General features: G+C 40.1%; 1 protein-coding gene and 1 long non-coding RNA gene across 8 annotated transcripts in view; one reads left to right on the top strand and one right to left on the bottom strand.

Annotated features, from left to right (window-relative positions):
• LOC135328076 (uncharacterized) overlaps positions 1–3,954 on the bottom strand; it is a 30,353-nt gene extending 26,399 nt beyond the window's left edge. For 3 of the 4 annotated variants that reach the window (XR_010388797.1, XR_010388795.1, XR_010388796.1), the window contains exon 1: positions 3,775–3,954. This is a non-coding gene — a long non-coding RNA (uncharacterized LOC135328076). Of the gene's footprint in view, positions 1–22; positions 377–3,774 lie in introns of those variants that run through there. The other variant, XR_010388798.1, reaches the window with a different exon arrangement.
• Positions 3,955–4,094: 140 nt separating this feature from the next.
• On the top strand, positions 4,095–26,988 carry YTHDC1 (YTH N6-methyladenosine RNA binding protein C1). 4 transcript variants are annotated; one of them, XM_026108580.2, is made up of 18 exons: positions 4,098–4,248; positions 5,749–5,838; positions 8,239–8,340; positions 8,991–9,319; positions 9,452–9,806; positions 11,252–11,341; positions 11,831–11,884; positions 12,505–12,599; positions 15,674–15,782; positions 15,884–16,001; positions 17,099–17,183; positions 18,974–19,140; positions 21,658–21,740; positions 23,078–23,114; positions 23,208–23,247; positions 23,351–23,413; positions 25,085–25,219; positions 25,974–26,988. In XM_026108580.2, the coding sequence occupies exons 1-18, from the start codon at positions 4,221–4,223 to the stop codon at positions 26,196–26,198; spliced, it is 2,205 nt and encodes a 734-aa protein (XP_025964365.1). In that variant the 5' UTR covers positions 4,098–4,220; the 3' UTR covers positions 26,199–26,988. The 4 variants fall into 4 exon arrangements, with proteins under 4 accessions (XP_025964367.1, XP_025964368.1, XP_025964365.1 ...); XM_026108582.2 differs by lacking the exon at positions 5,749–5,838 and having other exon boundaries at positions 4,095–4,248; XM_026108581.2 differs by lacking the exon at positions 11,831–11,884.
• Positions 26,989–27,951: the final 963 nt, after the last annotated feature.

The raw sequence follows: 27,951 nt of genomic DNA on the forward strand, positions 1-27,951 counted from the left end.
AACACACTCAGCTTTGCCCTACCTTGCTTGTTACTGAAGTGACTATTCAGCTCTCCAGGGTCAGACTGTACTGCAACAAGCACTTCCAAAAGCATTTCTCGGATGCTTTTATTCAGAAAACCTTGGCTCCCTCAGGACCCAGTGCCAGCAAACAGATATCATCCTTAACATTTCAGCCAGAGAATCACAGTATCCAGGGAGGAAGCGGAGGGGAAAGCCTCAGGGGAAAAAAAATAGCACTGAACAAGGAGCAAACAAAAGCAATCAAGAACAACAATGAGGAAAAGCAGCCAAATACAGATCTTTTGGGAGACAGGCAAAAACTTCTTGTCTTCCAAGTACTTCTTTAGTTTTCTTTAAAGTTTTTTGCACCTTCTGTCATTAACTTAATTAAAAAAAAAAATTTGAGTAATACTTTTAGGGTGTTTCCTGTTTACACAGTAGTAACACCCTGAGCCAATAAACTCAATGGCCTGAAGTACTTGGCCTTGACATGCACTCAGTCCAGAATACAGTAATTACCTTGTAAACAGGAAGCACGCTACTGCCAGTGCACCTGAGCTGCCGCAGAAACAAAAGACTGAGGAGGTGTACTTCTCCATTAGCACCTCCTGCAGCCTACTTAAGGCACAAATCAGAAGCAAAGCTACACACAAATACCTTATGCCTATGTATGCTTGCAAGTGTCTGCCAGCACTCTGTGCAGCTGTCTAAAAATCAGAATTTTTTCAGTGCAAACATCTTCAATGGACTGACACAGCCAGAGTACCAGCTTTAGAAAGGCTTTTATGCATTGCCAGAGTAGAACAAGATATGGGAGATTTTTATTATGACTTATACCTTATTATTGCAAGGTTGTAGGCAAATAACAAGGGCATGCAATCACAAAAGGTACCTGGCTTTAGGAGAGCACTACACACGGTAACACTACACAAATTTATCAGAATGGGAAGTCATTCTCTGATGCAATTGCACCTCTCTTGCATGCAAAGACAGACAGCAGCTAGATCAATAAAGATAAACATTCCAGAAACCAGCTACTTGCATGGCTCCTCACTGACCCACACCATAAAAGTCTACCTTTCAAGAAGATCAGGAGAGGTAATGAGCCTTTTCCTCCAATCTGGGAGGCTAATTCTGAACCAATGGACTTCGCATTTTAACCTAACTCAGATCAACCAACATACTTTACAAAGGTGGTATCACCACTTCATCTCTGTTCTCCACAGTTTCAAGTTACATAGGTTGTGTTAGGCCCACAAGAAAGTCAGTTACCAAAAGGTACCTCTTGAGCAGTCAGCAACAACCCCTCAGCCAATCCTTTGATAGAGAGAAGGCCTGACACCAAAGCAGGTCCAAAAGTACTTTCTTCTGCTTCTCCATGGTAGGGAAAGCTTTAGTTTTCACTGCTCCAGATCTATTCTCCCAAATCCATCAAGAGCCCATCCTGCTCATAGTAATAGCATGGACAAGAGTCAACAAAAGCCCTAACTTTAGTCACTTCTGCTCAGCCTGTTAGTTACATTAGCTCAGCAAATACACCACTGTTCCAGAGAAATCTTGTCTTTGACCTAGGATGACTATACTGTTATCCTAGTCATTCCTCAACAGTGCTCCTCTCTAATCTATGGTCTTCAAAGAACATCCATCAGTAGTTGCTTGCATAAAAATACTGACAAAGGAGCTAAGATGAAGGTGTTGCAAAGACCTTGCAAGCAATTTTAAGGACAGAAAACCTAAGCAGCACATGGTTCTGCAAGGTACTCTGCAGACACTGAGGGAATACTAAATTCCTTCTACACCAGGTTTGGGCAAAGTAATTTTCTGGTCCTTTAAATAAAAGGATGCCTATCAAATCTCTGGCACACCAAGAGCTAGAAGGAAGCCCAGCGCCAGGTTTAGCACTCCCCCCACAAGCCCTGTTGGGATTTGCTGGAAAGTCACAGTTACCAGCTGCTTGGCTGTGCCAAAGAGTCTCCCTTACCATATAATGCTTGAGCAAGAGCCCATTAGTATGAGAATCACAGACTTGATGTTAGAAGGGACCTCTGGAGACATCCCTAGCCCAAAACTGCTGCTCAAAGCATCATCACTGGTTTATGAAGAGTCAGCTGCAGCTGCTATGCCTTTGGAAAAAGGCTTCAGCAGCTATACTCAGCTGCAGACTTCTCTTTTGCTTCTCAAATGTATTCAAGTGCTGGACTCTTGCTACCATTATTTGAGCTGCCACTTCATGCCACATCTGATTTTGCTGAAACCCACCAGAAGGGCTATGCTACACTTTAAAATGTAGCCTTCCCCAAAGCTGTCTTGCTGCATTTGCAGATTCAAAGAGAAGTATGCAATCTGACATAAGCTGCCGTTCCTTCTAAATGCCCTTCTGGTAAACTCGTATCAATGGTACCACCTACTGGCTTATACACAGATACACACAACTGGGGCGGGGGGTGGGGGGTAGAACATTATCTTTTTCATTTCAGGTTCTATCAAAAGCAGTAAATGGAACACCAAGTAAAACAATACCACAAGGTAATTTCAAGTAAAATTAGAGAACATAGGCATTGCTCATGAATGCCGCATGCTAATTAACCCTGCAGTATGCACTCTGGTAGCTGAAAGGCCACTCCAGCAGCTGCTTGCCCAACTGCTGCGATAGGTACATGCACACAAGAATTGTTTCAGTGTTTCACTACAGCTTCAAGGATGCAAGTATCAGCAAAATATGAATGACAAGTGCTATTCCATGTGAATGACACATGCAGTTCCAGAGAACGTAGTGACCCATGGGATGAGCAGGTGTTGAATAAATCAGAGCCCCACAGGCATAATACTAACCTTTATTCAGATCCAGTAACCACTACAAAGGTGAAGAACATGCATGCACCTTGCTATCTCTTTCGGTAAGCATTACAATCATCTCACCATTTTCTTCAATTCAGCCAATTCTAACTTCTGTGACCTCTCTGCAAGAATATTTTGTTTCTCCAGCAGATGTTTTTATGCTATTTTTGAGCTCTGACAGTTCTGAAGTGAGACGGACAACACTGATCAGTGCCACAGGGCACTTTTTGTATTCTAGCTTCCATCACTGGGAAAGGAAGATGTTTCCTCACAACATTTTAGGCTGGACTAATCAAATACCACTGTTCTCAGCAAACATTTTCACTGACCTGTCTACTCTACAAGAGCAGCCAAACAGCCCGAGGATCTCAAGAGAAAAGTACTGGAACCACCTTGTTCAGGAGGGAGCAAGTCTAGGGACTGAGTCAACTGGGGGCATCCATCAGACTACCCTACAAAATGCCTGAAGTTTTAAAACAAGAATTTTCATTTAGTCAATAGCATCAGGCACCTTGCTATGAATCTTCTCTAGGTCAAAAAAAAAAAAAAGGGCAGGTAGAGCATCTGTAACACACTAGTTAACAGAATTTAAAACAGCACAGTGCACAAAACAAGCTCTCACTTGATCATTTCAACTTGCATACAGCCCTAACAAACTACTGCGGGGCACTCAGTCTCCAGGCCTCTCCACAAGCTGCCCTAGGAGTTACTAAGATGAGACAGCAACAGCTTTGAGCTACGTTAGTGCAGGTACGCATCAGGCACTAACCCCGAGTTGCTTTAAAAGCTGCCTCGGATTCATAAATGCACTCATTTCACATACAAATGTGATAAAACAAGTTAAACACTGCCCAGAAAAAAACAAGAAAAAACAATTCCGCTTGAGTGGAGGGGAAAGGAATGGGGGGGGGGGGGAAGCAGCTGCAGGCACACCTCATAGGAACCAGAGCCATCCAGGCGGCGGCGGGAAGCCTGCGGAAGAGCAACCCCAAGCAGCAGGGGAAGCCCGCCGCGCTCCCCTACCAGCATACGAGGCCGCTCAAACAACCAGTCGCCACCCACCCCAACAGCCGCCACTAGCCCTTCCCTCCCCCCACCACTGCAGGCAGTCGCGCGCATGCGCGGCGTGTGCGCCTCGCCACGCTCCTATAGGCGCGCGCCCAGCCCGGCGCGCGCACGTCTCCCCTGACGCCGGCGCGCGGTACTGCGCATGCGCAGCCGAGCGAGCTCCCCCCCCCCCCCCGCCAAGTCCTTCCTGCTCACCGCTCTGTGACGCGCGGAGCGTAAACAAAGTGGTGCACTGTGGGAAGGGGGACTCGTTCCGCGCAGGAAGAGCTGGCCTCCATCTTAGGCGCTCGGCGCGTCGCGGCGGCGGCGGGATGGCGGCGGACAGCCGGGAGGAGAAAGGTACCCAGCGGTGGGGCCGCGGGCGGTGGCTGGGGCCCGGTGAGGGGAACCAGTTCGCGCCGGGAGACACCGCGCCGCCCGGGCCCCCTACCCCTCTCCGCGGCCTGCGCGGCTGCTGGGCCTTCGCCCTGGGGGGCGTCCGTGAGGATAGCGGAGGGGCGGCGGGGGCGGCAGGCGCCCGCTGCGGGCGGTTTCCGCAGCCGCTGGACGTGCTGGGGCCCCTCGGCGCCCGGCGGGGTACTGCGTGTGGGGAAACGCTCCCCCCGTGCGCCGGGGGATGCGGTCGATGCCCGGCGGCGGCGGCGCCGCGCTGAGGGCAAGGTGACTCGAGTAGTGGCGGCGCAAATAAGCGCACCGGCAGTAAGCTTTTCACTGTTGGCGGTCATGTGCTGCTAATAATCTTTTAACAGAAAGTATCGGCTTCTCTTTATTTTTCTTTGGATGGCTAGCCATTGGGGTTTTTTATAAGATTTTCCATGAGGGAATATGGTCGATACTTTTGCAATTGGAAGCTTGCATTGCAATTTTTTGTTGTATTTTCTGCTCCGTTTTATTGTCTTGCCCAGACTCAGTTATACTTACTGGGTACTCTGGGCAAATATGCTTGAAATAAGAGAATTGAACATTTCCAGGGCAACGTGCATTCAGAATGCCCCTAATTGTCACGGTATGCAGAAGCTGACATGATGCATATGTTTTCTGTCAGATAGTTATTTCTATAAGTCAGTCTTCACTAAATCAAATTTTTAAGAAATGGTTGCTGTTTAGTTGTAAGTAATGTAAATTAGTTATAGTTAGCTAATAATAGCAGTTAACATGCTATAGAATAAAGAATCACTCTGGTGTGGGTTGGTTTACATTATTTTGGGTTTCCATGGGGTGCATTTCATGGAAGAGTTGTAGGATAGATACCATGAAATGTCTTTTGTTCAGAGGGGTGAAAGGTTGCTACATTTAATATTCATTGTGAAATTAGATCACGTAAAAATTTCCAGTTTACTTTTTTAGCGCTAATGAGTAAAATTATTTCTGATTCTTAGCATTATTATCGTAAGAATTGTGGGTTATGCTACGACTGGGTTGTATTCAAGTAAGCTTGAGTTTCTGTTGGAGAAGAGCAGCGAAATTGAAATATTTATTATTGTTTTCTGTAAATTTATTTTCATACTGCAATTTATCCAGGTTAGCTTTTTTAAATTTTTTTTTTAATCAGTGATAATGGACAAGACAAGGGTAGCAACCAAGAAACATTTTAATGTTTCGTGTTTTAATCTGCTTTTAATTTTCTCCCCTATGGGAGGTCTGATTATTACTCATTAGCAGCTGTTAATGCACTTTCATTTGTAACTGAACTTGTCGCTACTGTAAATGTGATACTGTTTTTTTGCTCCTTCCAGAAGAGAAATGCTATTTCACTACTTTGGGAAACTGGAAACAAATCTCGCTTACTATTTCTGCTATAAATCTCCTGATCTTATACCCTCTCTTTTGCCAACTCAGATGCATGTTTGGACCCTTCCTTGAGCAGATTTAACTCTTATGGCCAGCAGAGAAAAAAAACTTCCCTGGGTTACTTTTTTGCTGTTTCAGGTGAGTTAAAATTGTTCATGGAAGAGTCCAACACACCCTGGAGTCAACACAAGATGTGTTGCAGGAGGGCACAGTTGGGCATGTCTGTACTGAAATGGAAGAGATACCTGTTTTGACCTTTCCCCCTTAGCAGTCATGAACTGTGAGAATTCTGCCCCTCTACCCCTTTCTTACTCCTTTGTTTTTTGTGCTTTTCCTGATGCTTATCATGCCCTCTCTGGCCAATTTTTCTTGCTAATCAGGTAGAGCACTAATAGTGACAGTTCAGTTAGTCGAAGTACCGTTAGTTGAGGAGAAAAGAACCATGTGGTCAGACTGCCTTTTTTTTGTTGTTGTTGTTTTTGTTTGTTTTTTGTTTTGTGTCAGCAGGCTGTTAAATGGGTCTGGAAATTTCTTAGGGGTCACATGTATACGTTTATGCGGGGGGGAGGGGAATCCCTTCTGCCTCTTCCGTTTGAATACTTGTTTAAGGTTCCAACTATATATCAGGCCCATGCAGCCCTAGAGGGATTCTTCAGAGTGTCTTATGTCAAACTAGATCCCTCTGTTAACTGTTCATTACCTTCTCATTTATTTCTGAATCAGCTGATATCTCAATCTTTTAATACCTCTGAATGCTACTGCAGTAGCTGAGGTAAATGTAGTTTGCTTGAGTATGCTGTTGCCTCAGCAAAAGTGGAACAAGCCTGAGGTTCAATGTTTGTCATCTGATATGGGTGATATATTAAATAGTCTAATCCTAGTACACCTCTTTTACATAGTCTCCACTAACAGAATCTGGTATGTGAACTTGCCTGGTCTTCTGTCGGGAAGCACAATTCAAGCCATGGGATTGCAGCAGAAACTTAGCAGTTGCACAGCCAGGAATCTGGCTGTCACATCTCCTCTCATCGATAGCAGCACAAATATTTGTTGGGGATATAGGTATCAACAAATGTAAAAATCTGCTCCCAAGAGAATGATGATGCAGCTTCCTGTCGTATTTAAATGTCCTCTAATGGCAAGCTGCCAGTGAAAGCTGCTCAATCCACCTCTCAGCACCACTTCTTTGCGTTAGATACAGTAACTGTGCGGTTTTATGACAACTTCTACATTCCTCTGCCACAGAAGATGTAGAGAAATGCCAGCAGGGAAACTAGCACCCTATGTTGAACTCATTCAGGTATATATCGCAGAGATAAAATGATGATAATGACTTTTCTTTCTGGAATGGGGGAATTGTGTCTTTCTTTAATACCACACCAACTTTTGTTCAGGATTTTGAGATAGTCAGGTTGCCAAACTTGGAGGATTTTTTTGCCACTCTACACCTAATTTCATCCAGCACAGAAGTCCTTACATGCTGGTTCATAATGTTGCACAACGCATCTTTTACAGATGTTGTCAACTAGCTGAATCCTTGGAGTTTGCTCTGCTTTCCTTGAAATGAGTAAATGCAGAAAGTATAATTGCTGAAAGTAATATACAGTGAAAGAGCTAAAAATTCCAAAGTGAAGGAGAAGTAGTATGAAATTCTGAAATTAATACCTTTTCTATTATTTGTCCCTTTGCATGTTTATGTTTAGTCCACTCTCATTTTGAAAACACCTGGAATATAGATCTGCAGTCTTATATCTGATGAAACTGTCATCTACCAGAATCGCTACATATTCCCATGGATTTCAATCAAAGTGAAGCACAGTTGGAAACAGTGACAAGTTTAAAAAGTTATGTGACCAAGTGTGGTCATTTAGCTTCTCTAAGCATTAATGTCCTTAAACTTTTGATGCACTTTGGTCAGGGTGAATTAGTTTTAGTTTTTCTTCAGAGCAACTCAGAGTTAATTGTGCATTAAATAGGTACCTCTTTCCACCTGTTCAGTGGAGCACCATGGCTTACGATCTTGCTATTACCTTACTTTGTTCTGTTGGTTTTTCTCTCCTTGTAGGTGAACCACAAAATTCCCCCTTCTAATACAGCAACCACAACAAAAATAGTGGGGGAGGAGGGAAAATAATTTGAGGTGCAAGTTCTTCATCAGGATTTTGAGGACAGAGGTCCCTCCTCTCTGTTTATGGCATTCAGGCTACCTCCCACTCTCCTTTTTCTCTAATTTTGTACAGGCTTTTTCTTTAAGCCATTCATTTGTAGGTCAACTTTTCTGCAAAGCTTGCGTGACATGAGGAGCCAGCTCAGATCTTACTTAGAGGCCTAAGGGCATCCTGTAACATATTTTACCACTTCTGTTGGCTTTGATTGATCCTTTTGGTTGTGGAAAAAAATCAAGCAGATTTTAATTTTCGCAGTGTGTCAGATCCATAATTTTAAGAGAAATTTTTCAGTTTGTAAATACCAATTATACTGTTGTTTGCATCTTCACACTGTTTGTAGTGTTTTTTAACTTAGGTATTTTGTTTTCAGATGGTGAACTGAATGTTCTGGATGACATTTTGACTGATGCTCCTGACCAAGATGATGAGTTGTATAACCCTGATAGTGAGCAAGATAAAAGTGAGAAAAAGGGTAGGTGACTTTGGTACTGAAGGTCCTACAGGAAAGTAGGCAGTAAAAAACATCTGTATTAGCAAGATTAAAGTCTTTGAGGTAACAGCTCTTACAGCCTGAACCACAGAAGGAAAGAGTTCTGAAACATCTGTCTTTCATGGACATCTGCTTTTACACCTGACTTTCTGAACAAACATTTAATTTGGTTTCCTCTTGTCTCAAAAGGAGTTGCTGAGTTTGGCTTTCTGTGAGTGTATTTGCCATTAGAAAAATCGCTGTACTTTTTGGTTCAATGAAGTGAAACAGAAAGGGAGCAAGAGGGTTTCAAAGTCTGGTTCCAGCTCAGTTGGTAATTTCGCTTTAGGCTAATCCCTTAAGCATTGGAATTAATGTCCCCATATATTAAATCTGGAAAGCGTTAAAGCCTATCAAAGCCTAAAAAATTGATTGCTATTTTAAAATCTTATTCATTTCAGAATGTCAGCTGTTCCTAATGAGCAGTTTTGGATGTCATTGTAGAAAAAACCTACTAAGGTGAAGCTTAAAACCAAAAGATGCTACCTTCGACTTTGGGAGAATTAACAAATATAGAGAAAGTAGGCATTTCTGCACAGTTTTCAGTTTGATATACAAAATAACATTGAACTTGATATCTCTTTTTATTTAAGGATCAAAAAGAAAAAGTGACAGGATGGAAAATGCTGAAAGCAAAAGACAAAAACCTTCTGTACATTCTTCAAGGCAAATGATGCCAAAGCCACCTAGTTCATCAGTTAGCAATAACAAGAGACTAGTGAGTACGAAAGGAAAGCCAGTATCAGAATACAAGAATGAGGAATATCAGAGATCGGATAGAAACAAGCGTCCAGATGGTGATCGAAAGACACGCATGTCGAGCAGTTCCAGGGAACCTTATAAAGGACAAGCAGAAAAAACTTGCATGCGGAAGAGGGATATTGACAGAAGGGCAAAGTCTTCCACACCAGATGGTTCAGAGGTAGTAAATGTTCTTGCTGCCCTATAAATAAAACAGTTATATGAGACTTTTATAAGGCACATTTTCTTAGGACTGTGTGTGCATCCTGACAATGTTATATGACTGCTGATTCACTTTTTCTTTAAACATCAGAGAATCAGGCATGATATGGATAGACGGCCAAGCAGATCCAGCCATTCTTCCAAAGAAGAGGTGAATTCTGAGGAGTATTGCTCGGATCATGAGACTGGCAGTAGCGGCTCCTCTGAACAAGGCAATACAGAGAATGAGGAGGAAGGAATGGAGGAAGAGGAAGATGATGAAGGGGAGGAGGATGAAGAGGTGGAAGAAGATGGGGAGGAGGACGAAGAAGAGTATGAACAGGATGAGCGAGACCAGAAGGAAGGAAATGACTATGACACACGAAGTGAAGCCAGTGATTCTGATTCTGAATCCGCATCTTTCACAGATGGGTCAGTCAGATCTGGTTCCGGCTCAGAGGCATCGGGTAGGTAACTTTTAGCATGCTAATTTGAAATGTCTTGCCACTAAAAGTTGGATTGCTTTTACAAATATCAGTTCAGGGCCACCATCGAAACTAACCCTTGGAAGCACAAGTAAGATGTAAAATGAAATATCCACAGGCAAGGGAAAATTATACAGGGAAGTGGTGTCCTTTTACACCAAGATGTGTGGACTTCAGGATTTCCATGCTGAAGATTCATAGTGCTTGATTGCTTCAACTTTGCTATTTAATGCTTTAAAATGTTAGAGTTAATAATTCCTTATGCATCTCATGGCTTAGTTTCCTGTGCAATTCATTTCAAGCTGGTGGTGAGCTATTCTGTATTCATCTAGATGAATGGTTAGGTAGAGTGGTGCAAGGAAAAGCACTAGCTCCCTGAAGAGGGGATTATATTAAATAGTTGAGCCTTAAATACTGGCTGCCTTCAGCATCAGAAGTCAAAACCTAGGTTGAAATGATTGGTTATTAAGACAAACTTAAAAGCAGAAAAATGCATTAAGCAGAAATAAGAAACAGTTGCTTCGTGGTTGTCATTTATAACTGGTCCTGACTTGCGGAAATTAACGTCATTGAACTGCATTGTTCAGAAAATTTCAGATTCGTTCATGGTAAACCGCTTTTTCTTGTGTGATAGCTCAAATTTTTCCCCCTAGTTCTCTTTGTATAAGCAGACATAAAGTGTTTGTTTTAAGTGAGTCTTGAAAAAGGTGATCTCTGTAATACAGTTAGGACATACTGGAGAGTTTAATGTGATATAGTTTTATTTGAGAAGAAGGCTTACAGCCATGTTAAGATTCCTCTTGCATAGCTGACTTGTCTGATGTCTACATAGATGGTCCTCCTGTATAACTTAATACCAGTCTTTTGGTTAAGCTCTGCTATCTGGAAATAGAGAACAGGAAGTTGTAATTTAAGACAAGTGAAGCTGTAATAATTATTCAAAAAGCTCTGCAGTATAATGTAACTCTTTTGAGAGTGGAAATAATTGCTTATGTGCCACAGTGTTTAGTTTTCATACCTCTTGCCATTTTATTGAGCTTTGAGCAAACAAGAGGCAATGTCACTATCACAACGCAGCTGGTGCTGTATGTATGGCAAATTTGGCTAAAGGCTGGAGAGAACAACTAAAGTGCCTGTACTCAAAACGCCACGTAAATTAATTCTGTCTCTAACCTTTGCATGGAATTTTTGGATGTGTGATATTTGTCTTCCTTTTGTGCATGAAAAGTTCGAGTAATTACTGTTTTCTTCTTTTGTGCATGGTATTTTGGGAGGAACATTACAGACAGTATTCGGCTGCACGTGAAAATCCTGGTTACTAACTTCATCATTACAGATATTATTTGCCTGTCCCAGTACTTACTATCTGAATTTTGTCTGCCCCTTGATCTTTACATTACTGCTGTTATTTGTTTGGGGGGGTTTAGATGAGAAAAAGAAGGAGAGGAAGAGAGCCAGAGGTATCTCTCCAATTGTTTTTGACAGAAGTGGAAGTTCTGCATCAGAATCATATGCAGGTACTCTTTACTGCTTGCTGTCCTTACTTGCATCAAATCTTATTGTGTAAACTAAAATAAATGTAACTGGCTGTAGAAATTTATGGGGTATGTAGCTTGATATAATTTGGTATTGACTTCTGGCATGTTGTGTGTGGATACCTTTGGGGGGAAGTAGGCTTTCTTGTTACTTTAATGCTATTCTGTTGCTTAAGTGGAATTTTCACTTTTTTTTTGTTTTAAACTTGGAAGATGATGATTCAGTGACTAGTTTTCTGAGTAGGAAACTGTTCAAATACTAGTTTAAAAAACAAACCCAAACCAAACTACCCAAAAACAAAAAATAAAGCAGAACACTCGTGCACATTGAACAGTATTTTTTGTGTGTGTGGGTGCGCGCCAGAAAGCATAATTTGTCATGAGTGAAAATTGTATGTGACAAGGCTGTAGAAATTGTATATTATCTCTATTAAGGCTCAATCTGAACAAATGTACTTTGGCTAAACACAGGTTCAGAAAAGAAGCATGAGAAATTATCATCTTCCGTTCGTGCTGTCCAAAAAGGTATCATTTAAATTTGAATTTTTAATGCATGCCCCATAACAAGCCATTGTCTCTGTTCATTAAATTATGTCTAAGTAGTAATGTTCCGATATAAGTCAGTTTGAGCACTTTGTTATGAGCATAACATAACAATTTTGCATGTTTTGTGTGAGATGCAAAAAGTTCTGCTGTTTTGCTCCTTGCAGAAGCAACAAAGCGAAAAAATAAGATGCTTGCCTTTGAAAAAAAGAATGGCTCAGAATACTGTATTGGAGGACTCCTGTTGATAAAAATGTTTCCCAGTGTTTATCCAAAGGTCCTTAAGCAAGGATACAAATCCTGTATATCGGAACATCACTGAATTGTGCTTTTTTTTTTTTTCTGCTTTTTTTATCTTCTCTCGAGTACTGAAGTTTTAGTTTTGGTTTGATTTCCCTTACTCCTTTCAAACTTGGCATTTTGTGCTCTACAACTTAGATTTCAAGTTTCAAGTTTTTGGGTGGTTGACTGTCTTGATATATAGGTAGGAACTGGGTGGGATACAGTATATTTTGAAGAAACTAACTATCTACACTCACAATGAAGTTTTAAAAAGATATAAATATTTATATTTTAGCTTATTTGACGCTTTGTTTTTTCAGACCAAACAAGTAAACTTAAATACATTCTCCAAGATGCAAGATTTTTTCTCATCAAGAGCAATAACCATGAAAACGTGTCACTTGCTAAAGCTAAGGTATGTTAAATTTTCTTCAGACCGATTACTTTGACTATTTTCAAACACAGCTTACTATAGAAAAGCGTACTGGTTTATGCAGTCTTTTCTCTATCACTCAGATCTTGGCAGAGGCAAGTATGAAATAATTACTGTTCCTTGATTCTTTAACGCTGACTGCTTGGCTTCCATTATAATCTAGAGAAGTTTCTAGACCATTAGTCCTTTATCTTGGCAGACTATGGTTAAAAAGGGAGCATCAGCCATGTGAGAGCTAAGACTGGAGTTTAATCTGCCACTGAAACTCTTGAGGGAACAGTTGGCAATGGATAGCATCAGAGCTGATTCAAGCAACTTACTATTTGAAAGAGATTTTTCTCTTCCTCTGCCCATGGAATCTCTGAGGTGCTTGATGCCTGATGCTTGCTTCTGAATATGACTGTATCTAATACTTTTTTTTTTTTTTTTTTTTTTTGGTAAAACTGATCACTTAAGGATGTATCTAGAAACAATTGCAAAATACAATGAATGTACGCAATGTTGCAATTATTTGTTAGGCAAGATTGAGTCCTAATTTTTGAAAAAAGTAGAATAGGATGTTGTAATAAAGAAACAATTTGCATGTTTATTCAGAAATTCTGAAATGTGATCTTGTGCCTTTCTTTAAAAAATGTTTGAGAGTTTCTCAGAAGTTACTATAAGAATTGTACTACCAGAATCTGGCTTACGGCAAGCAGTAGTCTTAGATACGTTCAGCACATGAGTTTACTGGTTCTGTTGAGTTGGGGGAGCTTTACATTTCAGTGCCTGGGTCATTTTCCTTTGGAATTTGCACGTTAGTGTTAAATCTTCCTCCACAGTCAGATGAGTACCATAACTGATACAGGATAAGCAGTGAGAGTATGGGAAGCAATGCGGAGTAATACTGAGCCATTGGATTGACTCAAGCGTAGCGAACTGATTGACTTTTCATGAACTTTGCCTAGGCCACAGCGTTGTTTAGATGCTTCTGGCAGGCGCACTGTTCAGAAGGGTGATGTATTGTCATGGTCACTGCTCCTCTAAGTAAGGAAATTCTGTGAGATCATATATATGTGCTCCTTGTTGGAACACAGGATTTGTTTCTCTGGGCTTCCTTGGTTAAATTTTGACAACATGGTATTAAAACTGTTGTTCTGTCAGTATCCATCCACTGCCCTAGAGCTTCTATCTCCCCTGTGGTGACCAAGTTCTGCCATGCTATGGAAGTACACTTGAAAGGGTGCAGAATTATTTGACCTCTGTGTCATCCATCAAACCCTCAAAGGTAGTAAGGGTGTTGCAACCCCAAACACTCGCTAGGCTACGTATGGATGTGCTGGCTGGAAGACAGCTCTCAGAGTTACTTGAGCCATCTTCCGCCTGCCTCCTTCAAGGTCAGTTTAATAGCATCCTAAACCAACCTACATTGGATATGCCATGGTTGCATTTTCTCCCTTTCATCGGCACCTGTCTTCATATCGCTGTGCTGTGAGCAGGTTCAGAAGGTGGGTTTGGCTAAGATCTAATGCTGTAAAAATAATTTTTCGGTTGGTTCCAGGATCTGAGCCCTTATTGCAGAAATGTATGCGTGGTAGAGCTAGTGCAAGGGAATTACTTGCAAGGGATTCCAGTGCATTGGGCTTCAGCTGCTGAGAAGTGGACCCAGGCTGCTTTTGTTGTTTTGTATTTGCATGCTAAGTGTTTGGAAGAGGATGTGGAGGGGAAAAAAACTGATTTACTGTTACACAATATGCATGGAGCAGAAGATTCTGTTAAGGAACCTGCTCTAAAATAGAGTAACATTAAACCCCTTAATCGTAAAATGTAACTTACTGGACAGGTGTGTGGGGTTTTCTTGTTGGTTTTTTTTCCTCTTTTTTCTCCATTTTGAGTGTGGTCTCTGTAGCGAAGCTGACTGATGCTCAGTTTAGCTGTTTATGGGAGAACATCTGTTCTGTCTCCTCTACACTTTAGACAGCAACAGCATACTAGTTCCTAAAGCTGTTGGAGTGGTTGCCGTGTCTCTCAGCGTATGGACATCAGTGCTTTGCCACTGCAATTTCTGGAAATGAAACTGGATCTTGTGCTGGAGCCGACATAAAAATTGCTCTAACTCGCAGTGTGGCTTTGCAAACAGTCTAAAGCAATATAAATCTGACAGAAAGCTAATAACAGCGGGGGGAAAAGATAGTTCTCTGGTGACTCAACGCCAGTGAATGGGGTTTCCAAAGGGTCAGACAAGACCTAGTCTGGACACAGAGAAAGGAGTAAGGGAAGTGGGGAGAACAGCCTCAGAATATGGTCTGGCAGCTAGCTGCTACCAAAGAAGGTGAAGTTTAAGCATATTAAACCAGCTTAAGCTCCTCATCCTAGTTTGCTCAGGGAAATGGTGCTCAGGGAATTGTTGAAAAGTAATGCAACAAGCTGGTTATTCTTTAGCTAAATTGGTACCTCTGTGGTGAAGGGTTTTTTTGTGCATGGCTGCACAAGTATCTGGGGGTTGAGGAGGCTGGAAAAAGCTGCTGGAGCTGTCTTGCCAATTTAAAATGTTGCTCTGGTGCCATTCATATTTCTGTCCATTCACTAAAAGAGTTAGAAAGTTTGCAAACTCTCTACTAGCCTGTCATATCAACAGGGTAATTTAGCTCTACCTACCTGTTGTCCTGCACAGATGCTTCTGTGTTTTCTTACTTTGTGTTTGTTTTTATGTAATGATCAACTCCTGAAGTCACAAAACTTAAAAATATTAAAGGTCAAGGTTTTCCTATTTTTTTCCATCATAATTACAAATAAAGCCTTACAGGTTATCTAAATGCATCTGCAGTGTTCAGAAAAGATTGAAAAGCCAGTGTTTTACAAATTTTATCATAGGGCAGGCTAAAAAGTATTTTTTGAAGGAACCGAATTTAGTAATACGTCTCTCTCTCCATTTCAGCTACCTGTGATGTTTTATTTCAGAACACTATTTTGGTCTCGTTTTTCCTGGCTAAAGTACATACATGAAGTCTTCTGTTAGCTAAATCACTTGGGTTTAACTCTTACATTTTGTTATGGGGCGGGCTGTTTTGTTTTAGGGAGTGTGGTCAACGCTTCCAGTCAATGAAAAGAAGCTTAATGCTGCATTTAGATCAGCAAGGAGTGTTATTTTGATATTTTCTGTAAGAGAGAGTGGTAAATTCCAAGGTAAGTGTAACTGAGCTTTTATCAAGGTAAGTGAAAGTGAGCTTTTATGTGCAGTAGCTTTTCTGTTGCGTCTTTGTTACAATTCATGTGAAATCCTTTAGGATTTGCAAGGCTGTCTTCAGAGTCCCATCATGGAGGATCACCTATACACTGGGTGCTGCCTGCAGGAATGAATGCAAAGATGTTGGGAGGTGTCTTCAAAATTGATTGGATTTGCAGGTAAATAATATTTAATTTGTATTGCTGCTTAGTAATGAGGCATTATAATCTCATTTCTATGTATTAGTTACTCAAGAGTGCTGGCAGCACCCTTTTGAAAACTCAGTTAAGCCAGGGGGCTGCCCTCCATCCTCTAGATCCCTACACCCATGTTACTGAGTTTGGGACTCAGTGCTACACATGTACATGTGGTATAGCAAATGTGTTCTTGTGTAGACAATTAAGTCACTTAGAGATTTTTAACACTTCATTGTGTTCCTTCACTGATCTCTTGTGCTGAAATTAGAAAAATGTATTCTGAAGTCTTTGAGTAAAATCAGCTGCTCACTTGGATGGACAGTTGTGGAGAACAGAAAAAGATTTGAAGGACAGTTCTGTCTCCAGTCAGACTTCCAAATCTGGCTAAACAAAGAAAAGGCTACTGTTATAAAATCATTTATGAAATGTTACTGATGTTTACATAATAGATTGGATGTGAACAGTAACTTTATTGATTTAACTGAGTATATCTTAAAGAAAAGGTTTTAAACCTCTCGTAAGAAAATGAGCTATGTCAGTCTTCTGAATTCAGTGCATGCTTACACAAGCACTTATGCTGACAAAAAGTGAAAACAGGAAAGGTGAGGCTTCAAATCATAGAAAAATCTAGGTTAGGAAGGACCTCTGGAAGTCACAGATTCCAACTTGCAGCTCAAAGCAGGGCTGGCTTCAAAAAGTTAGATCAGGTTGCACAGGCCCATATTTCAGTGATGTTGCTATCAAGTGTACGTGTAGCTACCGTCTCATGTGAAAACTAGTGAGTATATTCAGATTTAGCTTTGTGCAGTAATAAGCAAGCACAATCTTGATGTTGTACAAAGACTATTTTTTTTTCCTTTTAATAAGGTAGGAGGTCATAGTATGGACTATGATAGTTAACATTGGAATTAGTCAAAATGCAATCTTTAGTTCTTCTGTTACTGATGCGTGAACTATTCATTCAGAGTCCTGTCAGTGCAAAGGCTAATGAGGTTATTCTGTATGCAATATCCTATTGTATGCATTTTTTTTACAAAGAATGGAGACAAAACTATAAATGATGCCACTTGCATATTTAGGCGTGAATTGCCCTTCACTAAATCTGCTCACCTGACCAATCCTTGGAATGAACATAAGCCAGTAAAGATTGGACGCGATGGACAGGTTTGTTCTTTTTTTTTTTTCCCTTTTCTCTCCAGTAATCCATTTTTAGTGCTTGCTTACAGCTTTTACACCAAGAAGATTGGGAATCTTTTAGATGAGTTCCTCCTTATAAAGTCCAGTGATAAGGGCACTTAGTTAATACAGTGCCAGTTTTGTTGTCATCTTTTCAATAAATTGTATTTGACACTGCAAAATTGTAAAATACTTGGGGATCCAGATGTAATGTTGCTTGCATTGTATGACATCAAACCTGCATTGGTTTTTAAGAGGTAATTCTGATTTAAGAGGTAATTTTTAAGAGGTAATTCTGATATTCTCAACTGTCTTCTGCCTGTGTTGTGTTTTTCTTAGCTACTGTGTTGCTTAGGTCATGGGCTCTACTGTTGCAAGGTATATACGTATACATTTTAAGTGAGGTAGCGCTTTGTATTGTCAGACATGCCAGAGTACAGTTATGTTGCTGCTGTCATTTGAAGTAACCTAGCCTTGATTAAAATAATTTACTAGGCTCCACTTTCCTAAGGCAAGATGGGAGTTACATAATGCCCATAGAGTATGGCAAATGTAGACTCCTTGAGTTACTTAGCACATAGTCAACTTTCACTGTGTTGGGCAGCAGATGTAAAACTGAATTTTCTCTCGTTCAAATTTAGTGTGATACAAAAAAGGATTTCACTTAACTTAGCTTCTGTTAAATGGTCAAGGAGAGATGTTTACGGTTAGATGGACAAAATGTTTAGAGTTGCAGTCAGAGTGTTTTTGTTTTTATGAAATGGTGATACCATTGGGTACAGGGCAAGCATTGCATTGCATGACGCTTGTCCTCTTAGCTTCCAACTATTAATTTCGGGTTATTTCTCAAAGTGGTTGTGGTTTGCCCATTTACATTTTGCATAACTCCCAGTGGACCTCTCTGCTGGGGACTCGTTCAGTCTCCCCTAGAACTCATGTGAGCTGCTTGTGTCTATGACATCCTTTGGTGAGGTGTTCCCCAGGCCTGCTACTCACCATGAGGAAGAAGCGACTCTGGATTGTTTTGCACCTGGCTCATGTTGGCTTCATTTGATGGCTCCTATTTCTCCTCCATACCCCACAAACTCCTTTCTTTTCTAGGCTGAAGAGTCCCAGCCTGTTCAGTCATTCCTTGTAGGAATTGTTCCACATGCTTAGCTATCCTTGTTGCGCCCCTGCCCCCCTTTTTTAATCCTTTTTAGAGGAAGGGGTCAGAACCGCACCTGATATTCAATGTGTAGGTAGAACATGGACTTTCGTGTGGTATAGTGATTTGCTCATTCTGTTTCTTTTGTGATAATCCCGAACGTTTGATTTTCCTTTTTTGACTGCTGTCAAGCACTGAGCTTGTGTTTTTGTGGATCTCTCATACTCTGAGGAATTCACTTTCGAATGCTAATGGTCGTCATCATCAAGCCATGGCTTTGTATGTGAAGCTAGAATGGATTTTTTTTCCTACGTGTGTTGCTTTTCTCTCTGTAATAGGTGATCATTTTCTTTGTGGTTAAAAACAGTCCTCTGATTTTATAGCAAAGCACTGATGTGGCCTGTATGTCTCATGGGAAGATATGGTTGCCCCAAGTGTTGGATTATTTTATGAAAATACTAAGTAGTCCCTAAAGAGTGAAAGGTAACGTAAGTGTATTTTACTCTGTTTCTAGTGATGCTGAAAGCTCTTCAAAGTGTCTTTTTTAATGTATGTTGTCAATCAAAGTAATTGGGGAGACTTTCTTTTCTTTTGGTTTATAAACCACTACTGAACTTCTAACTGATTCTAGGAAATTGAGCCGGAATGTGGAACCCAGCTTTGTCTTCTGTTCCCTCCTGATGAAAGTATTGACTTGTATCAAGTCATTCATAAAATGAGGCACAAGAGAAGAATGCATTCACAGCCCCGATCAAGAGGACGCCCATCCCGTCGAGACCCCGTTCGGGACGTGGGAAGGTTAGAAACGTTCTTTGGACTGATAATAGGCACATGTATCAGAATAACGTGATGGAGGAATGTGATTCGTCCAAGCTTTTCCTGCGATAAAGAAGAGAGAAAATCCTCAAATCAAGCTGCATGGACAAGTTTGTGGCTTCATTGAGGATTTCACATGGTTCCCCGGTCTGTCATTTTTCAAGAGGAAAATGGGGATCTTTTGCTTTTGCAGAAAAAAAAAAGCTCTTAAAGTGCTGTCTAGTTTAGACTAGATCCTTTATTGAGATAATGCAACGTGTAATGTTAGCTGTAGGTAAGCTTGGATTTATAATGAGCAGGCTAGATGGAGAGAAGGAAATCTTTATATGCCAAAAATGTGTTAATATCTTGTAAAAGCCTTTTCTTTCAGGTGTGTCTCTGGATAAGCCTTATCAAATATGGGACTTTTATAAGGATCACTTATAATTTTGCAGAAGATGCCGCCTCATTTTGAGGATAAAATATTTAAGTTATTTTGATATTCAAGAGGAGCATTATTGGGACTGTTTCAAATTGTGTCACCGTGATGTGTTAACCCCATTGCCAAATATTCTCTAACATGTAACCACTGAATTCACACATCTTGCTGAGCTTCTGAAAACAGTAGGCCCTTTCCAAAAGGGATCGAGTGGCCCTTGGAGACCCGGCAACAAACCAAAAAGAATGGCTGTTGCTGTGTCTGTATATACAACCTTTCCAGATGCTGGCAGTACCTGTGGACTTTTAAAGTATTTTTAGAGGATCGACATGGTTATTGATCACTGCTATATGAACTTAACATCTTTATCCAGAAAAAAGGGGGTATAACTTGTTACAGAATTGGAGAAGTCTTTGCAAAGAACTGATAATAGCCCTTCTGCCAATCACCTTTTCCCTGTGTAGCCACTTTGCATACAGACTGATGTATGGTTTGGCCTGAAACCTTTGATTAAGTTTCCTCTTTGTGGAAACGTGCTGTGGTAGGTAAAGATACCCAACAAGAGTCCCTATTTCCTTGAGCTTAAAAAAGGACAACGTAACGAGTAGGTAGGAGGAAACCTGGCAGCGCCCCCTTATTTTTGGCTTTAAAGGACTGAACACCAAGATGGCTTTTGAAGTTAAGCTAAGAGGTTTCCAGTGCAATAAAGTATATACAAGTGAAGGTTTTGCAATGGACTGCAAACTATACATATAACACCACCACACCTTCTCAAGCCTGCCAGGGCCTCCATTTATGTATGTGGCTTACAGCTTAAAGTCAGTAGTTGGACTACTATATGAACTGTTACTATCATATTTTATACCGGTCGTAAATGCACTCTCAAAACTACAAGAAAGCGGTATGTTTATTCTTTACACCAGCTTTTATTTTTCTTGATCTGATTTTGCTGTAGATGCAACTGCTTTGTTTTTTGGGCTTTTCGCTCAGAGTAAAGAATCTGCTTTCATTTTAAAAAGCTTAGTAACTGGGTATGGTGGGCTTTAAAAATGGAAATTGGGAAGGGGGTGGAGAAATGACTTTATAAAACTAAAAGGAAAGCTACGTGAGCAAGTTGCACAGCAATTAAGTGATTTAAGAAAGTGTCGATTTCATGTCTTTGTCATGAGGAATTATACTTGCTGATGGGGGGGGGAAGTGGTTTTGTAGTTGAATGTTTAAAAACACTTTATTAGCATTCAAGCCTCCCATTAATGTTTATGTATCTTGATGGAGTGAAACTAGCAGTCAGTTTTCAGTTCTTTATTAGACATAACAGCAACTGGAATGGAACTGTTTTATAAACAAACTTCTGCCATGAGAGTGAAGTTCTTAAAGATACCACCTGCTCTGCAAGAGAGCTCTTCTGGTATAGAAAGAAGCCCTAATTATTTTAATTATTAGGAAGCTTAACGTTCCTAAACTTTTTGTAAAAGGCACTGATGCGTTACTGATAAATTGCTTAAAATAGAAATCATGAGAAGTTATGTTATTGTTCTACCAAGTTAGACAGTAGTGAGAGAAGCAAGTTTGCAAAGCATGCACAGTTTTATTTATAAATGTTCTGGAAGTAGACCTTTTATAGAATTCTTTGCCTCATAGCTAGCACATTTAGCAATGTCCATGCCTGCTGAATGTAATGTTACATTTTACAGTCTATTTTAACTGTATTTAGTTATGTAAATCTTTTTTTTGGTCTAATAGATTGACTCAAAATGTAATGCGGAAAGCATGATGTTAAAGCATAAGTTTGAGTTTATTTCAGACAAATTTTTTACTTTTTGGTACTAAGGTACAGTTGGGTAGAATTCCTTCCTTAACTACCAAAACTGCTGTAGCCAGGAAGTAACAGTGAAAGGTATTTAATCTGAATATTGTTTCTGATTGAGTTTAAATTTAAAGCTGTAGATTATTTTGAAGCAGGTGAAATTCAGAATGATTAAATAAAGATCCTGGGCAGCTCAAGCTATTCCTGTGAGGTATTCTGCTGTGACAAATGCTTCAAGCAACCTTGTTTAATCTCTAATATCTAATTTGTGTAGGCGTCGACCAGAAGATTATGATATTCATAACAGCAGAAAGAAACCAAGGATTGACTATCCCCCTGAGTTTCACCAAAGACCAGGTTAATATCTTACTGTGAAGATTTATGTGCACCAGTTCACAAGTGTTTTCTCTCTTTCCATATGTGCTCATGAATGCAAAAGTAAAATTTGAGAGAGGTGGTGTAAATTTTTCAGCCTTTCACTATTGTGGATCTTCTCAAGTGCTTTGTTATTATAGGTAGTTGAAACGCCTGTCACTTGCTAGAATTGGCTTGACCTACTTGTCAATGCATTAATCTTCAAATTGAAATGTTTATCAGAAATTTCCAGCTAGGAAAGTCAACTGAGATCACCTGACTAGCAAGCCATGTTTAGAGGTGACGGTAGACATTTGGTTGTGTTTTCAGAGTTTTTTTTAAGAGCTTGACATTAACAAGCCTGGGGGGAGTTTTCATTGTACTTTAAAAGGAAGGTCTAATGATGGGTTTGGAAGAGGAGTTCTGTTGTTCTCCAGAAATAAAACGCTTGCAAGGGTAATGCAACAGCTACCCTGGTAATATTGCAGGATTTTTTTCTTTCTCAGAAAGCAAGAATTAGGAAGTGGTCAGTTGTAATCCACTGAATCTTACTTCACTGCTGTTAGAAATATATATTCCATTATTTCTGTAGTAGATTTCTAAATCTTTCTCAAGAACCTGCACCTACCTGTGTCTTGCTTGACAGCAAAGGCTGTGTTCTCTGACACGAAAGGAGTGCTGTTGCTGCTCTGTGGCTTTGCAAGACCACTATTTTAGAGTACAGGACCAATTTTTTAAAATAACAAAGTACAAAAGCATTATTTTTCTTTAGCACCAGAAGCATGCCTAGTGTTTTGCATCATTTTGCTGGGCTGTTAGAGATTTACTTCCAACGATTTACTATGACTGTAACAATTCATTGCCCTGTGGGACCTTTTCAGATGTTTTTACCTTATTTTTAATTTTCTAAATGATTGCATATACAAAACCTGTTAGGAAACTGGATTTAGAGTTGCCTAGTTTAACACCATCCTGCTGAACACATGGTTAATAAGTAGTAAGTGCTCTGTGCAGACTGCCGGGGACGGTATCTTCAAAGCTTGTGGGCATTCCCAGACAACTTGTTTGAATAAAATTCAGGTCCCTGTTTGTACTGTGTGCAAGTTCCTAAGGGCTTTTTTTGTTGTTGTTGTTACTACAGTGTACTGTATTTCTGTACTGTCTGTAGCAAAGAAGGAAATTGAGAGTTTTTGAGAGTTCTTTTGAAACCGAAGCTAATGGCAGGTAGATAAAACTTGATGTATGATACAAAATGGAAGACAGATTCTAATGAGTATTTTTTTTAAAGACTGTTATTATGAGATAGTAAATTTGATTAATAATGCTTGATGTTCGAACAGGGTATATAAAGGATCCCAGGTATCCCGAAGTAGACAGGTAAGGTGTGTTCATGCTATTTGTTTTATGCCCTGGTAGCTTGTCTGTATGGATAACTTGGATTTAGTTCTACAAATTTTTTATTCCCAACAGACGATTTTCAGGAGTTCGCCGAGATGTATTTTTAAATGGGGTAAGTTAGTGCATGTTGGCTTTGGGGACCTTTTTATATTCAACTTTCAGCACTTCCAAAGAACACTCATCACATATGTTAATATTACTGTCTTTCATTTCAGTCCTATAATGATTACGTGAGGGAATTCCACAACATGGGACCACCACCACCATGGCAAGGAATGGTTTGTGTCTTGTTAAACTCCATTTTTCCCTAAAGAATACAACTTTTTCATTCCCCTCTAGAAGTGCCTATTATGTGTGATCTGCGCTCAGCTCTTCCCTTTTGCTAAATTGCGTCTTTGCTGTAATGTATGGGGAGGAAAGACTAGTTATATCAAGTTTGGGGTTTTTTTGTTTTGGGGATTGGTTTGTTTGGGTTTTTTTTCCTCTTTACTTTGCTCTCATCAGTAGTCCAGCATTCTCGCATGCAGTATGGCATCAGGAATGTGGCTTGGTTCGAACCTGCAAGAAACTGAAAGCTGTGAGGAAATAGCAGAACGCTTCTTTAGCCCCCACAAAAGGGTGTGATGCAATTTTATGTTCAGCTACATATTCACAGTAATTGGCTTTCTTTCAAACAGCAGATGCATCAAAGAGGTGGACTTGCTGCAGATGGTTATGGAATGGGCTGGCATGCTGTAGGTGTTGTGCAGGGGCTTGCTTTTGGCTATGGCAGTGAAGCATGCAGGGAAGGAGCAGAATGTACTGAACAGTGCAACTCAAATAAGTCTTGCTGTATGGTAGCTTCCACTGAAATGCACTTTTTTCCCAGCCAGATGTGTGTATGTATGAGTGCATGTACATATTGTTATGTACGTGAAAGTTAACTGATAGTGCGCTCATACTTGCATTCAGCTGTGGTTTTGCTGTCCAGTGGGGAGGAATACTCATTGTAGCTAGTTATTTTGGTTATGTGGTTACCTATAATCATGGCCCTGAGGGCCATGATTTTGGATAACTAATGAGTTTCCTTAGCAGTCATGGAGTGAATATGACAGTGTCTCTCTTCTGGTTCTTGTGTACACTATGAATGAGCAGAAGGCATTGCTAGATGTAGAAATGCTGCTGTAGCATCTTATTCTTCTCAGCTAAAATAAAACTATTGTTTATCATAAATCCAGGAAATGAACAAGGTTGTCAGACTGGGAGGAAAATAGTTTTTAAAACAGAGCTAACCCGTCAGACCTTCCCATCATTTCTCCACCTCTTCCCCATTCTACATGTTGTCTAAGTAGTTATCCTAAAGTCCAGCGCTCCTACCTACTTCATTTTTTGAACCACAGTGCAAGCAAAGATACTTTGGTAATAACTGAAAGAAAGGCCTTGCTGATAAAGGAAGTGGAAGGGAACAGCCAAGAGATGTCTTGTTTGAAAATAATTATCTAGTAGCCTTTTGTCAAATTACTTGTCTTGTGGAGTAACCTTGTTCATTTAAAATAGGAGTATTTCCATAGGAAATGGCATTGAAAAGTCTCATTCTAGTGAGACTATGCTGGTCTAGATAAAAAGCCTCATTCTGTATGCATAGATCTTAAAAGGGGGGGGGGAGGCAAAATTAATTAGCAAAAGCTTGTTTACGGTATCATTTTGAGGCAGTTAGGGAAAGAAGGTGTCTTTTGGGGGGATTTTTTGGTTAAATTTCTGAATAAGAATTGGTAGAGAAGTAGTAAAGCATGCAGACTTCTGAAGAATATTCTGCCCTACATTCACTAAGCTATGATAGGTTATGTTTAGATGTCATGTTTTCCATTTGGATGAAAGATAACTTCTGCCTCTTAATTCCCAGCACTAAGCTTTGTTTACGTACTTTTTGTTTTGGAGTATTCAACAAACTTCATGTGACTTTCTTGTAGCCACCGTATCCAGGTATGGAGCAGCCGCCACACCACCCTTACTATCAGCACCATGCACCTCCACCTCAAGCTCACCCTCCATACTCAGGACATCATCCTGTACCACATGAAGCAAGATACAGAGACAAACGAGTAGTAAGTTTCCACAAAGGCAGAGGGGGAGAGGAGTCTGCAGGCCAGAGCAAGAGTGGGAGGAAATTTGGGTACATATGCAGCCTAATTCGAGATTTGCTGTTTTTGAAAGTACAGGTCTTAATAGTGCAGTTTGGTTTTCCTTTGAAAGATCAGTCTTCTAGATTGACTAGAGACTTCCAGCATCTTTGAAAAGCCTCTCTCTTACAGGTGATGTAGAAATGCAGAATTCCCAGACATTCTCTCAAATTGAGGGGTTTGGTGTTATTTTTTGGTCAAAATGTCTTCCAGTCATCAGGCTGTGAGCTTTTCCTGCTGAAGCCCAGTTTGAATAAGGGGCGTGCCTGTAACAGTTGCACTTACATACAACAAGTTATTTTCTCTCTATCAGCAGAAAAGTTTGAGTTTTATAACTTACAGGTACATCAAAACCAGGGCAGATCCTTAGACAAATAATTTCTGTTAGCTGGCCTTGAAGGCTGCTTAGCTTTCAGGTCTCTTGCTGGTGTCCGGCATTTGAACGCCGACCTCTACGTTTTCTGCTTCATGCATTGGAAGCACAGATATATGGTGCTGCCTGGAAGATGAAAGAAGAAAATTGTGCTGCAGCTATCAATTAATGTGGACTTTGGATATAATTTTTTTTAATATATATACACTGGGCTTTCTCAAAAGTTACAGCTAATCATGTGGATAAGGGTGGGGATGGGATTTTAACCTGGGAAAGAAAATAAACAGAGCTGTCCTTTCATCACAGCATGACTACGACATGAGGGTAGATGATTTTCTTCGCCGCACACAAGCAGTTGTCAGCGGTCGGAGAAGCAGGCCTCGCGAGAGGGACCGAGAGCGGGAGCGGGACCGTCCTAGAGATAATAGAAGAGACAGAGAACGTGACAGAGGCCGTGATCGGGAAAGAGAGAGAGAGAGGATTTGTGACCGGGACAGAGACAGAGGTGAAAGAGGTAGATACCGAAGATAATCCATCTGGAGCCAGTGGTCACTTGAAATGAAAAAAGCTTGTATTTTTTTGTGTGTTTACAAGTAGTACATTTTATTTTCAGCTGTCTCCTTAAAGTTCGTTGTGTAGAAGGATTTATAATGACCCTCTTTATTCCAAGCATGCAGTGAACTATGAACTGGAAAAACTCAAATCGGCCAAAATAGAATACACAAAGCTGACACTCGAGTTGACGTTTTTATTGGAGCAGAATGGGAAACAGTTAAGAATGTAGATATTGATTAATTCTCAGTAAGTGTTCATCTACTTAGTGACTTCATTCTAGGTTTTTGAATACTGATGGATAACTGCCTTTTTTTTTTTTTGCTTTGATGTTTTCTTACTGTAGTTTCACATGGTTCAGTGGGAAAATGCTGCTATCAAGTATGCAGATATTGAAGTATGATCTTTTTTGACTGTACGGCAGTGTTGTAGCAGCCTTTTTTCTTTTTTTTTTTTCTTTTTTTTTTCTTTTTTTCTTTTTTCCCTTCCTGGTTTTTAACCTTATCTGTAAAGTCAGGTGTTTTTTCAGTCTTCAGTAATGAAAGCAATATTAAGAAGACACTATTGATACCTAATTTTTAACCTTTTTTAAAAACCTTCCTGCGTTCAGTAACATTTTGGTCAATTCTCTTGTCTAGCCTCCTTCCAAAATGTACACGTTGCTTGGAATGTTCACAACCTGCGTGTGTGGAACCAGAAAATATTGCTGTATTCTACATTGCTACCATTTTTTATAAAAATAAATTGGTAACTATTGAAACAATTAAAACTCCAGTTCGGGTTTCTTGATCTTGCCAGCTTTGATGGGTTCTGACAGTTCTAGGAAGGCATTTGTATTCAAAAATGACTTAAACCTGCTTGCAGTAGGTGAATTTGATCCAGAAGCCTGAATTTTGTGAAAGACTTCCTGAAGTAAAAGGTAAATGCTTTTCTGTTTCCACAGTGAAGTAGTCAAGCTGCAGGATCTGTAAAGCCATACCCATTCATCTTAATCAAATGATCTTAAAGCTGTTAATAGACTGCCCTTATCATATCATCTGTCTCCTGGAAGTGCGTTCTCCTACAAGCTCTAGACTGTCTCCACATTTCTTCTTCGTAGTGATTCCTACATCACTTGCAAATTCCCTTAATTAGGGTATACTTGAATGTAAATGCCAGTGGCAGAACTGAAAAAAGAAAAATAAAACTTGTAGTTGAAGTTGTTGAGTTTCTCCAGCAAGTTCCTAGATCTCAAAACTTGTCTGTGTAGCACTGCCAAGGTGGACTGCTTTATAAACTTTCTTAAGGATCTTCTCCCATAACAAAGCCGTATTGTAATACATGCTTTAAAGACTTCCAACTCCACTGTGCTATTTCTGAATGCTCTAGCTCTCTGTTTTCATGAACTGCAATACAGGATTGGCTATGGTGTGATAATTCTGGAAACACCTGTTTTTTAGAGCTGACAGCAATCTGAGTTTTGTGTATTTTAGTCTCTATAGCTGTAGTTAAGCATCGACATTTGTTATGCAAAGTATTTGACCTCCAAAATGGAAATGTTTTCTTAAACATTACAAGATGTTGAACATCTTACAGTTCTTCAAAAGTTTACTATGCAGTGAGATGTTTGCCTATCAGTAGTAGGATTAGATCAGTGTTATCAAATTCAGTATGCTTACTGAGCTCAGTTGAACAAATGCATCACAGACATAACCTGCATTATTTGAGATCTTTTGCTTCTTTATTTGGAGAT

Source organism: Dromaius novaehollandiae, chromosome 4, assembly GCF_036370855.1.
Source record: "Dromaius novaehollandiae isolate bDroNov1 chromosome 4, bDroNov1.hap1, whole genome shotgun sequence".
Classification (NCBI taxonomy): Eukaryota; Metazoa; Chordata; class Aves; order Casuariiformes; family Dromaiidae; genus Dromaius; species Dromaius novaehollandiae.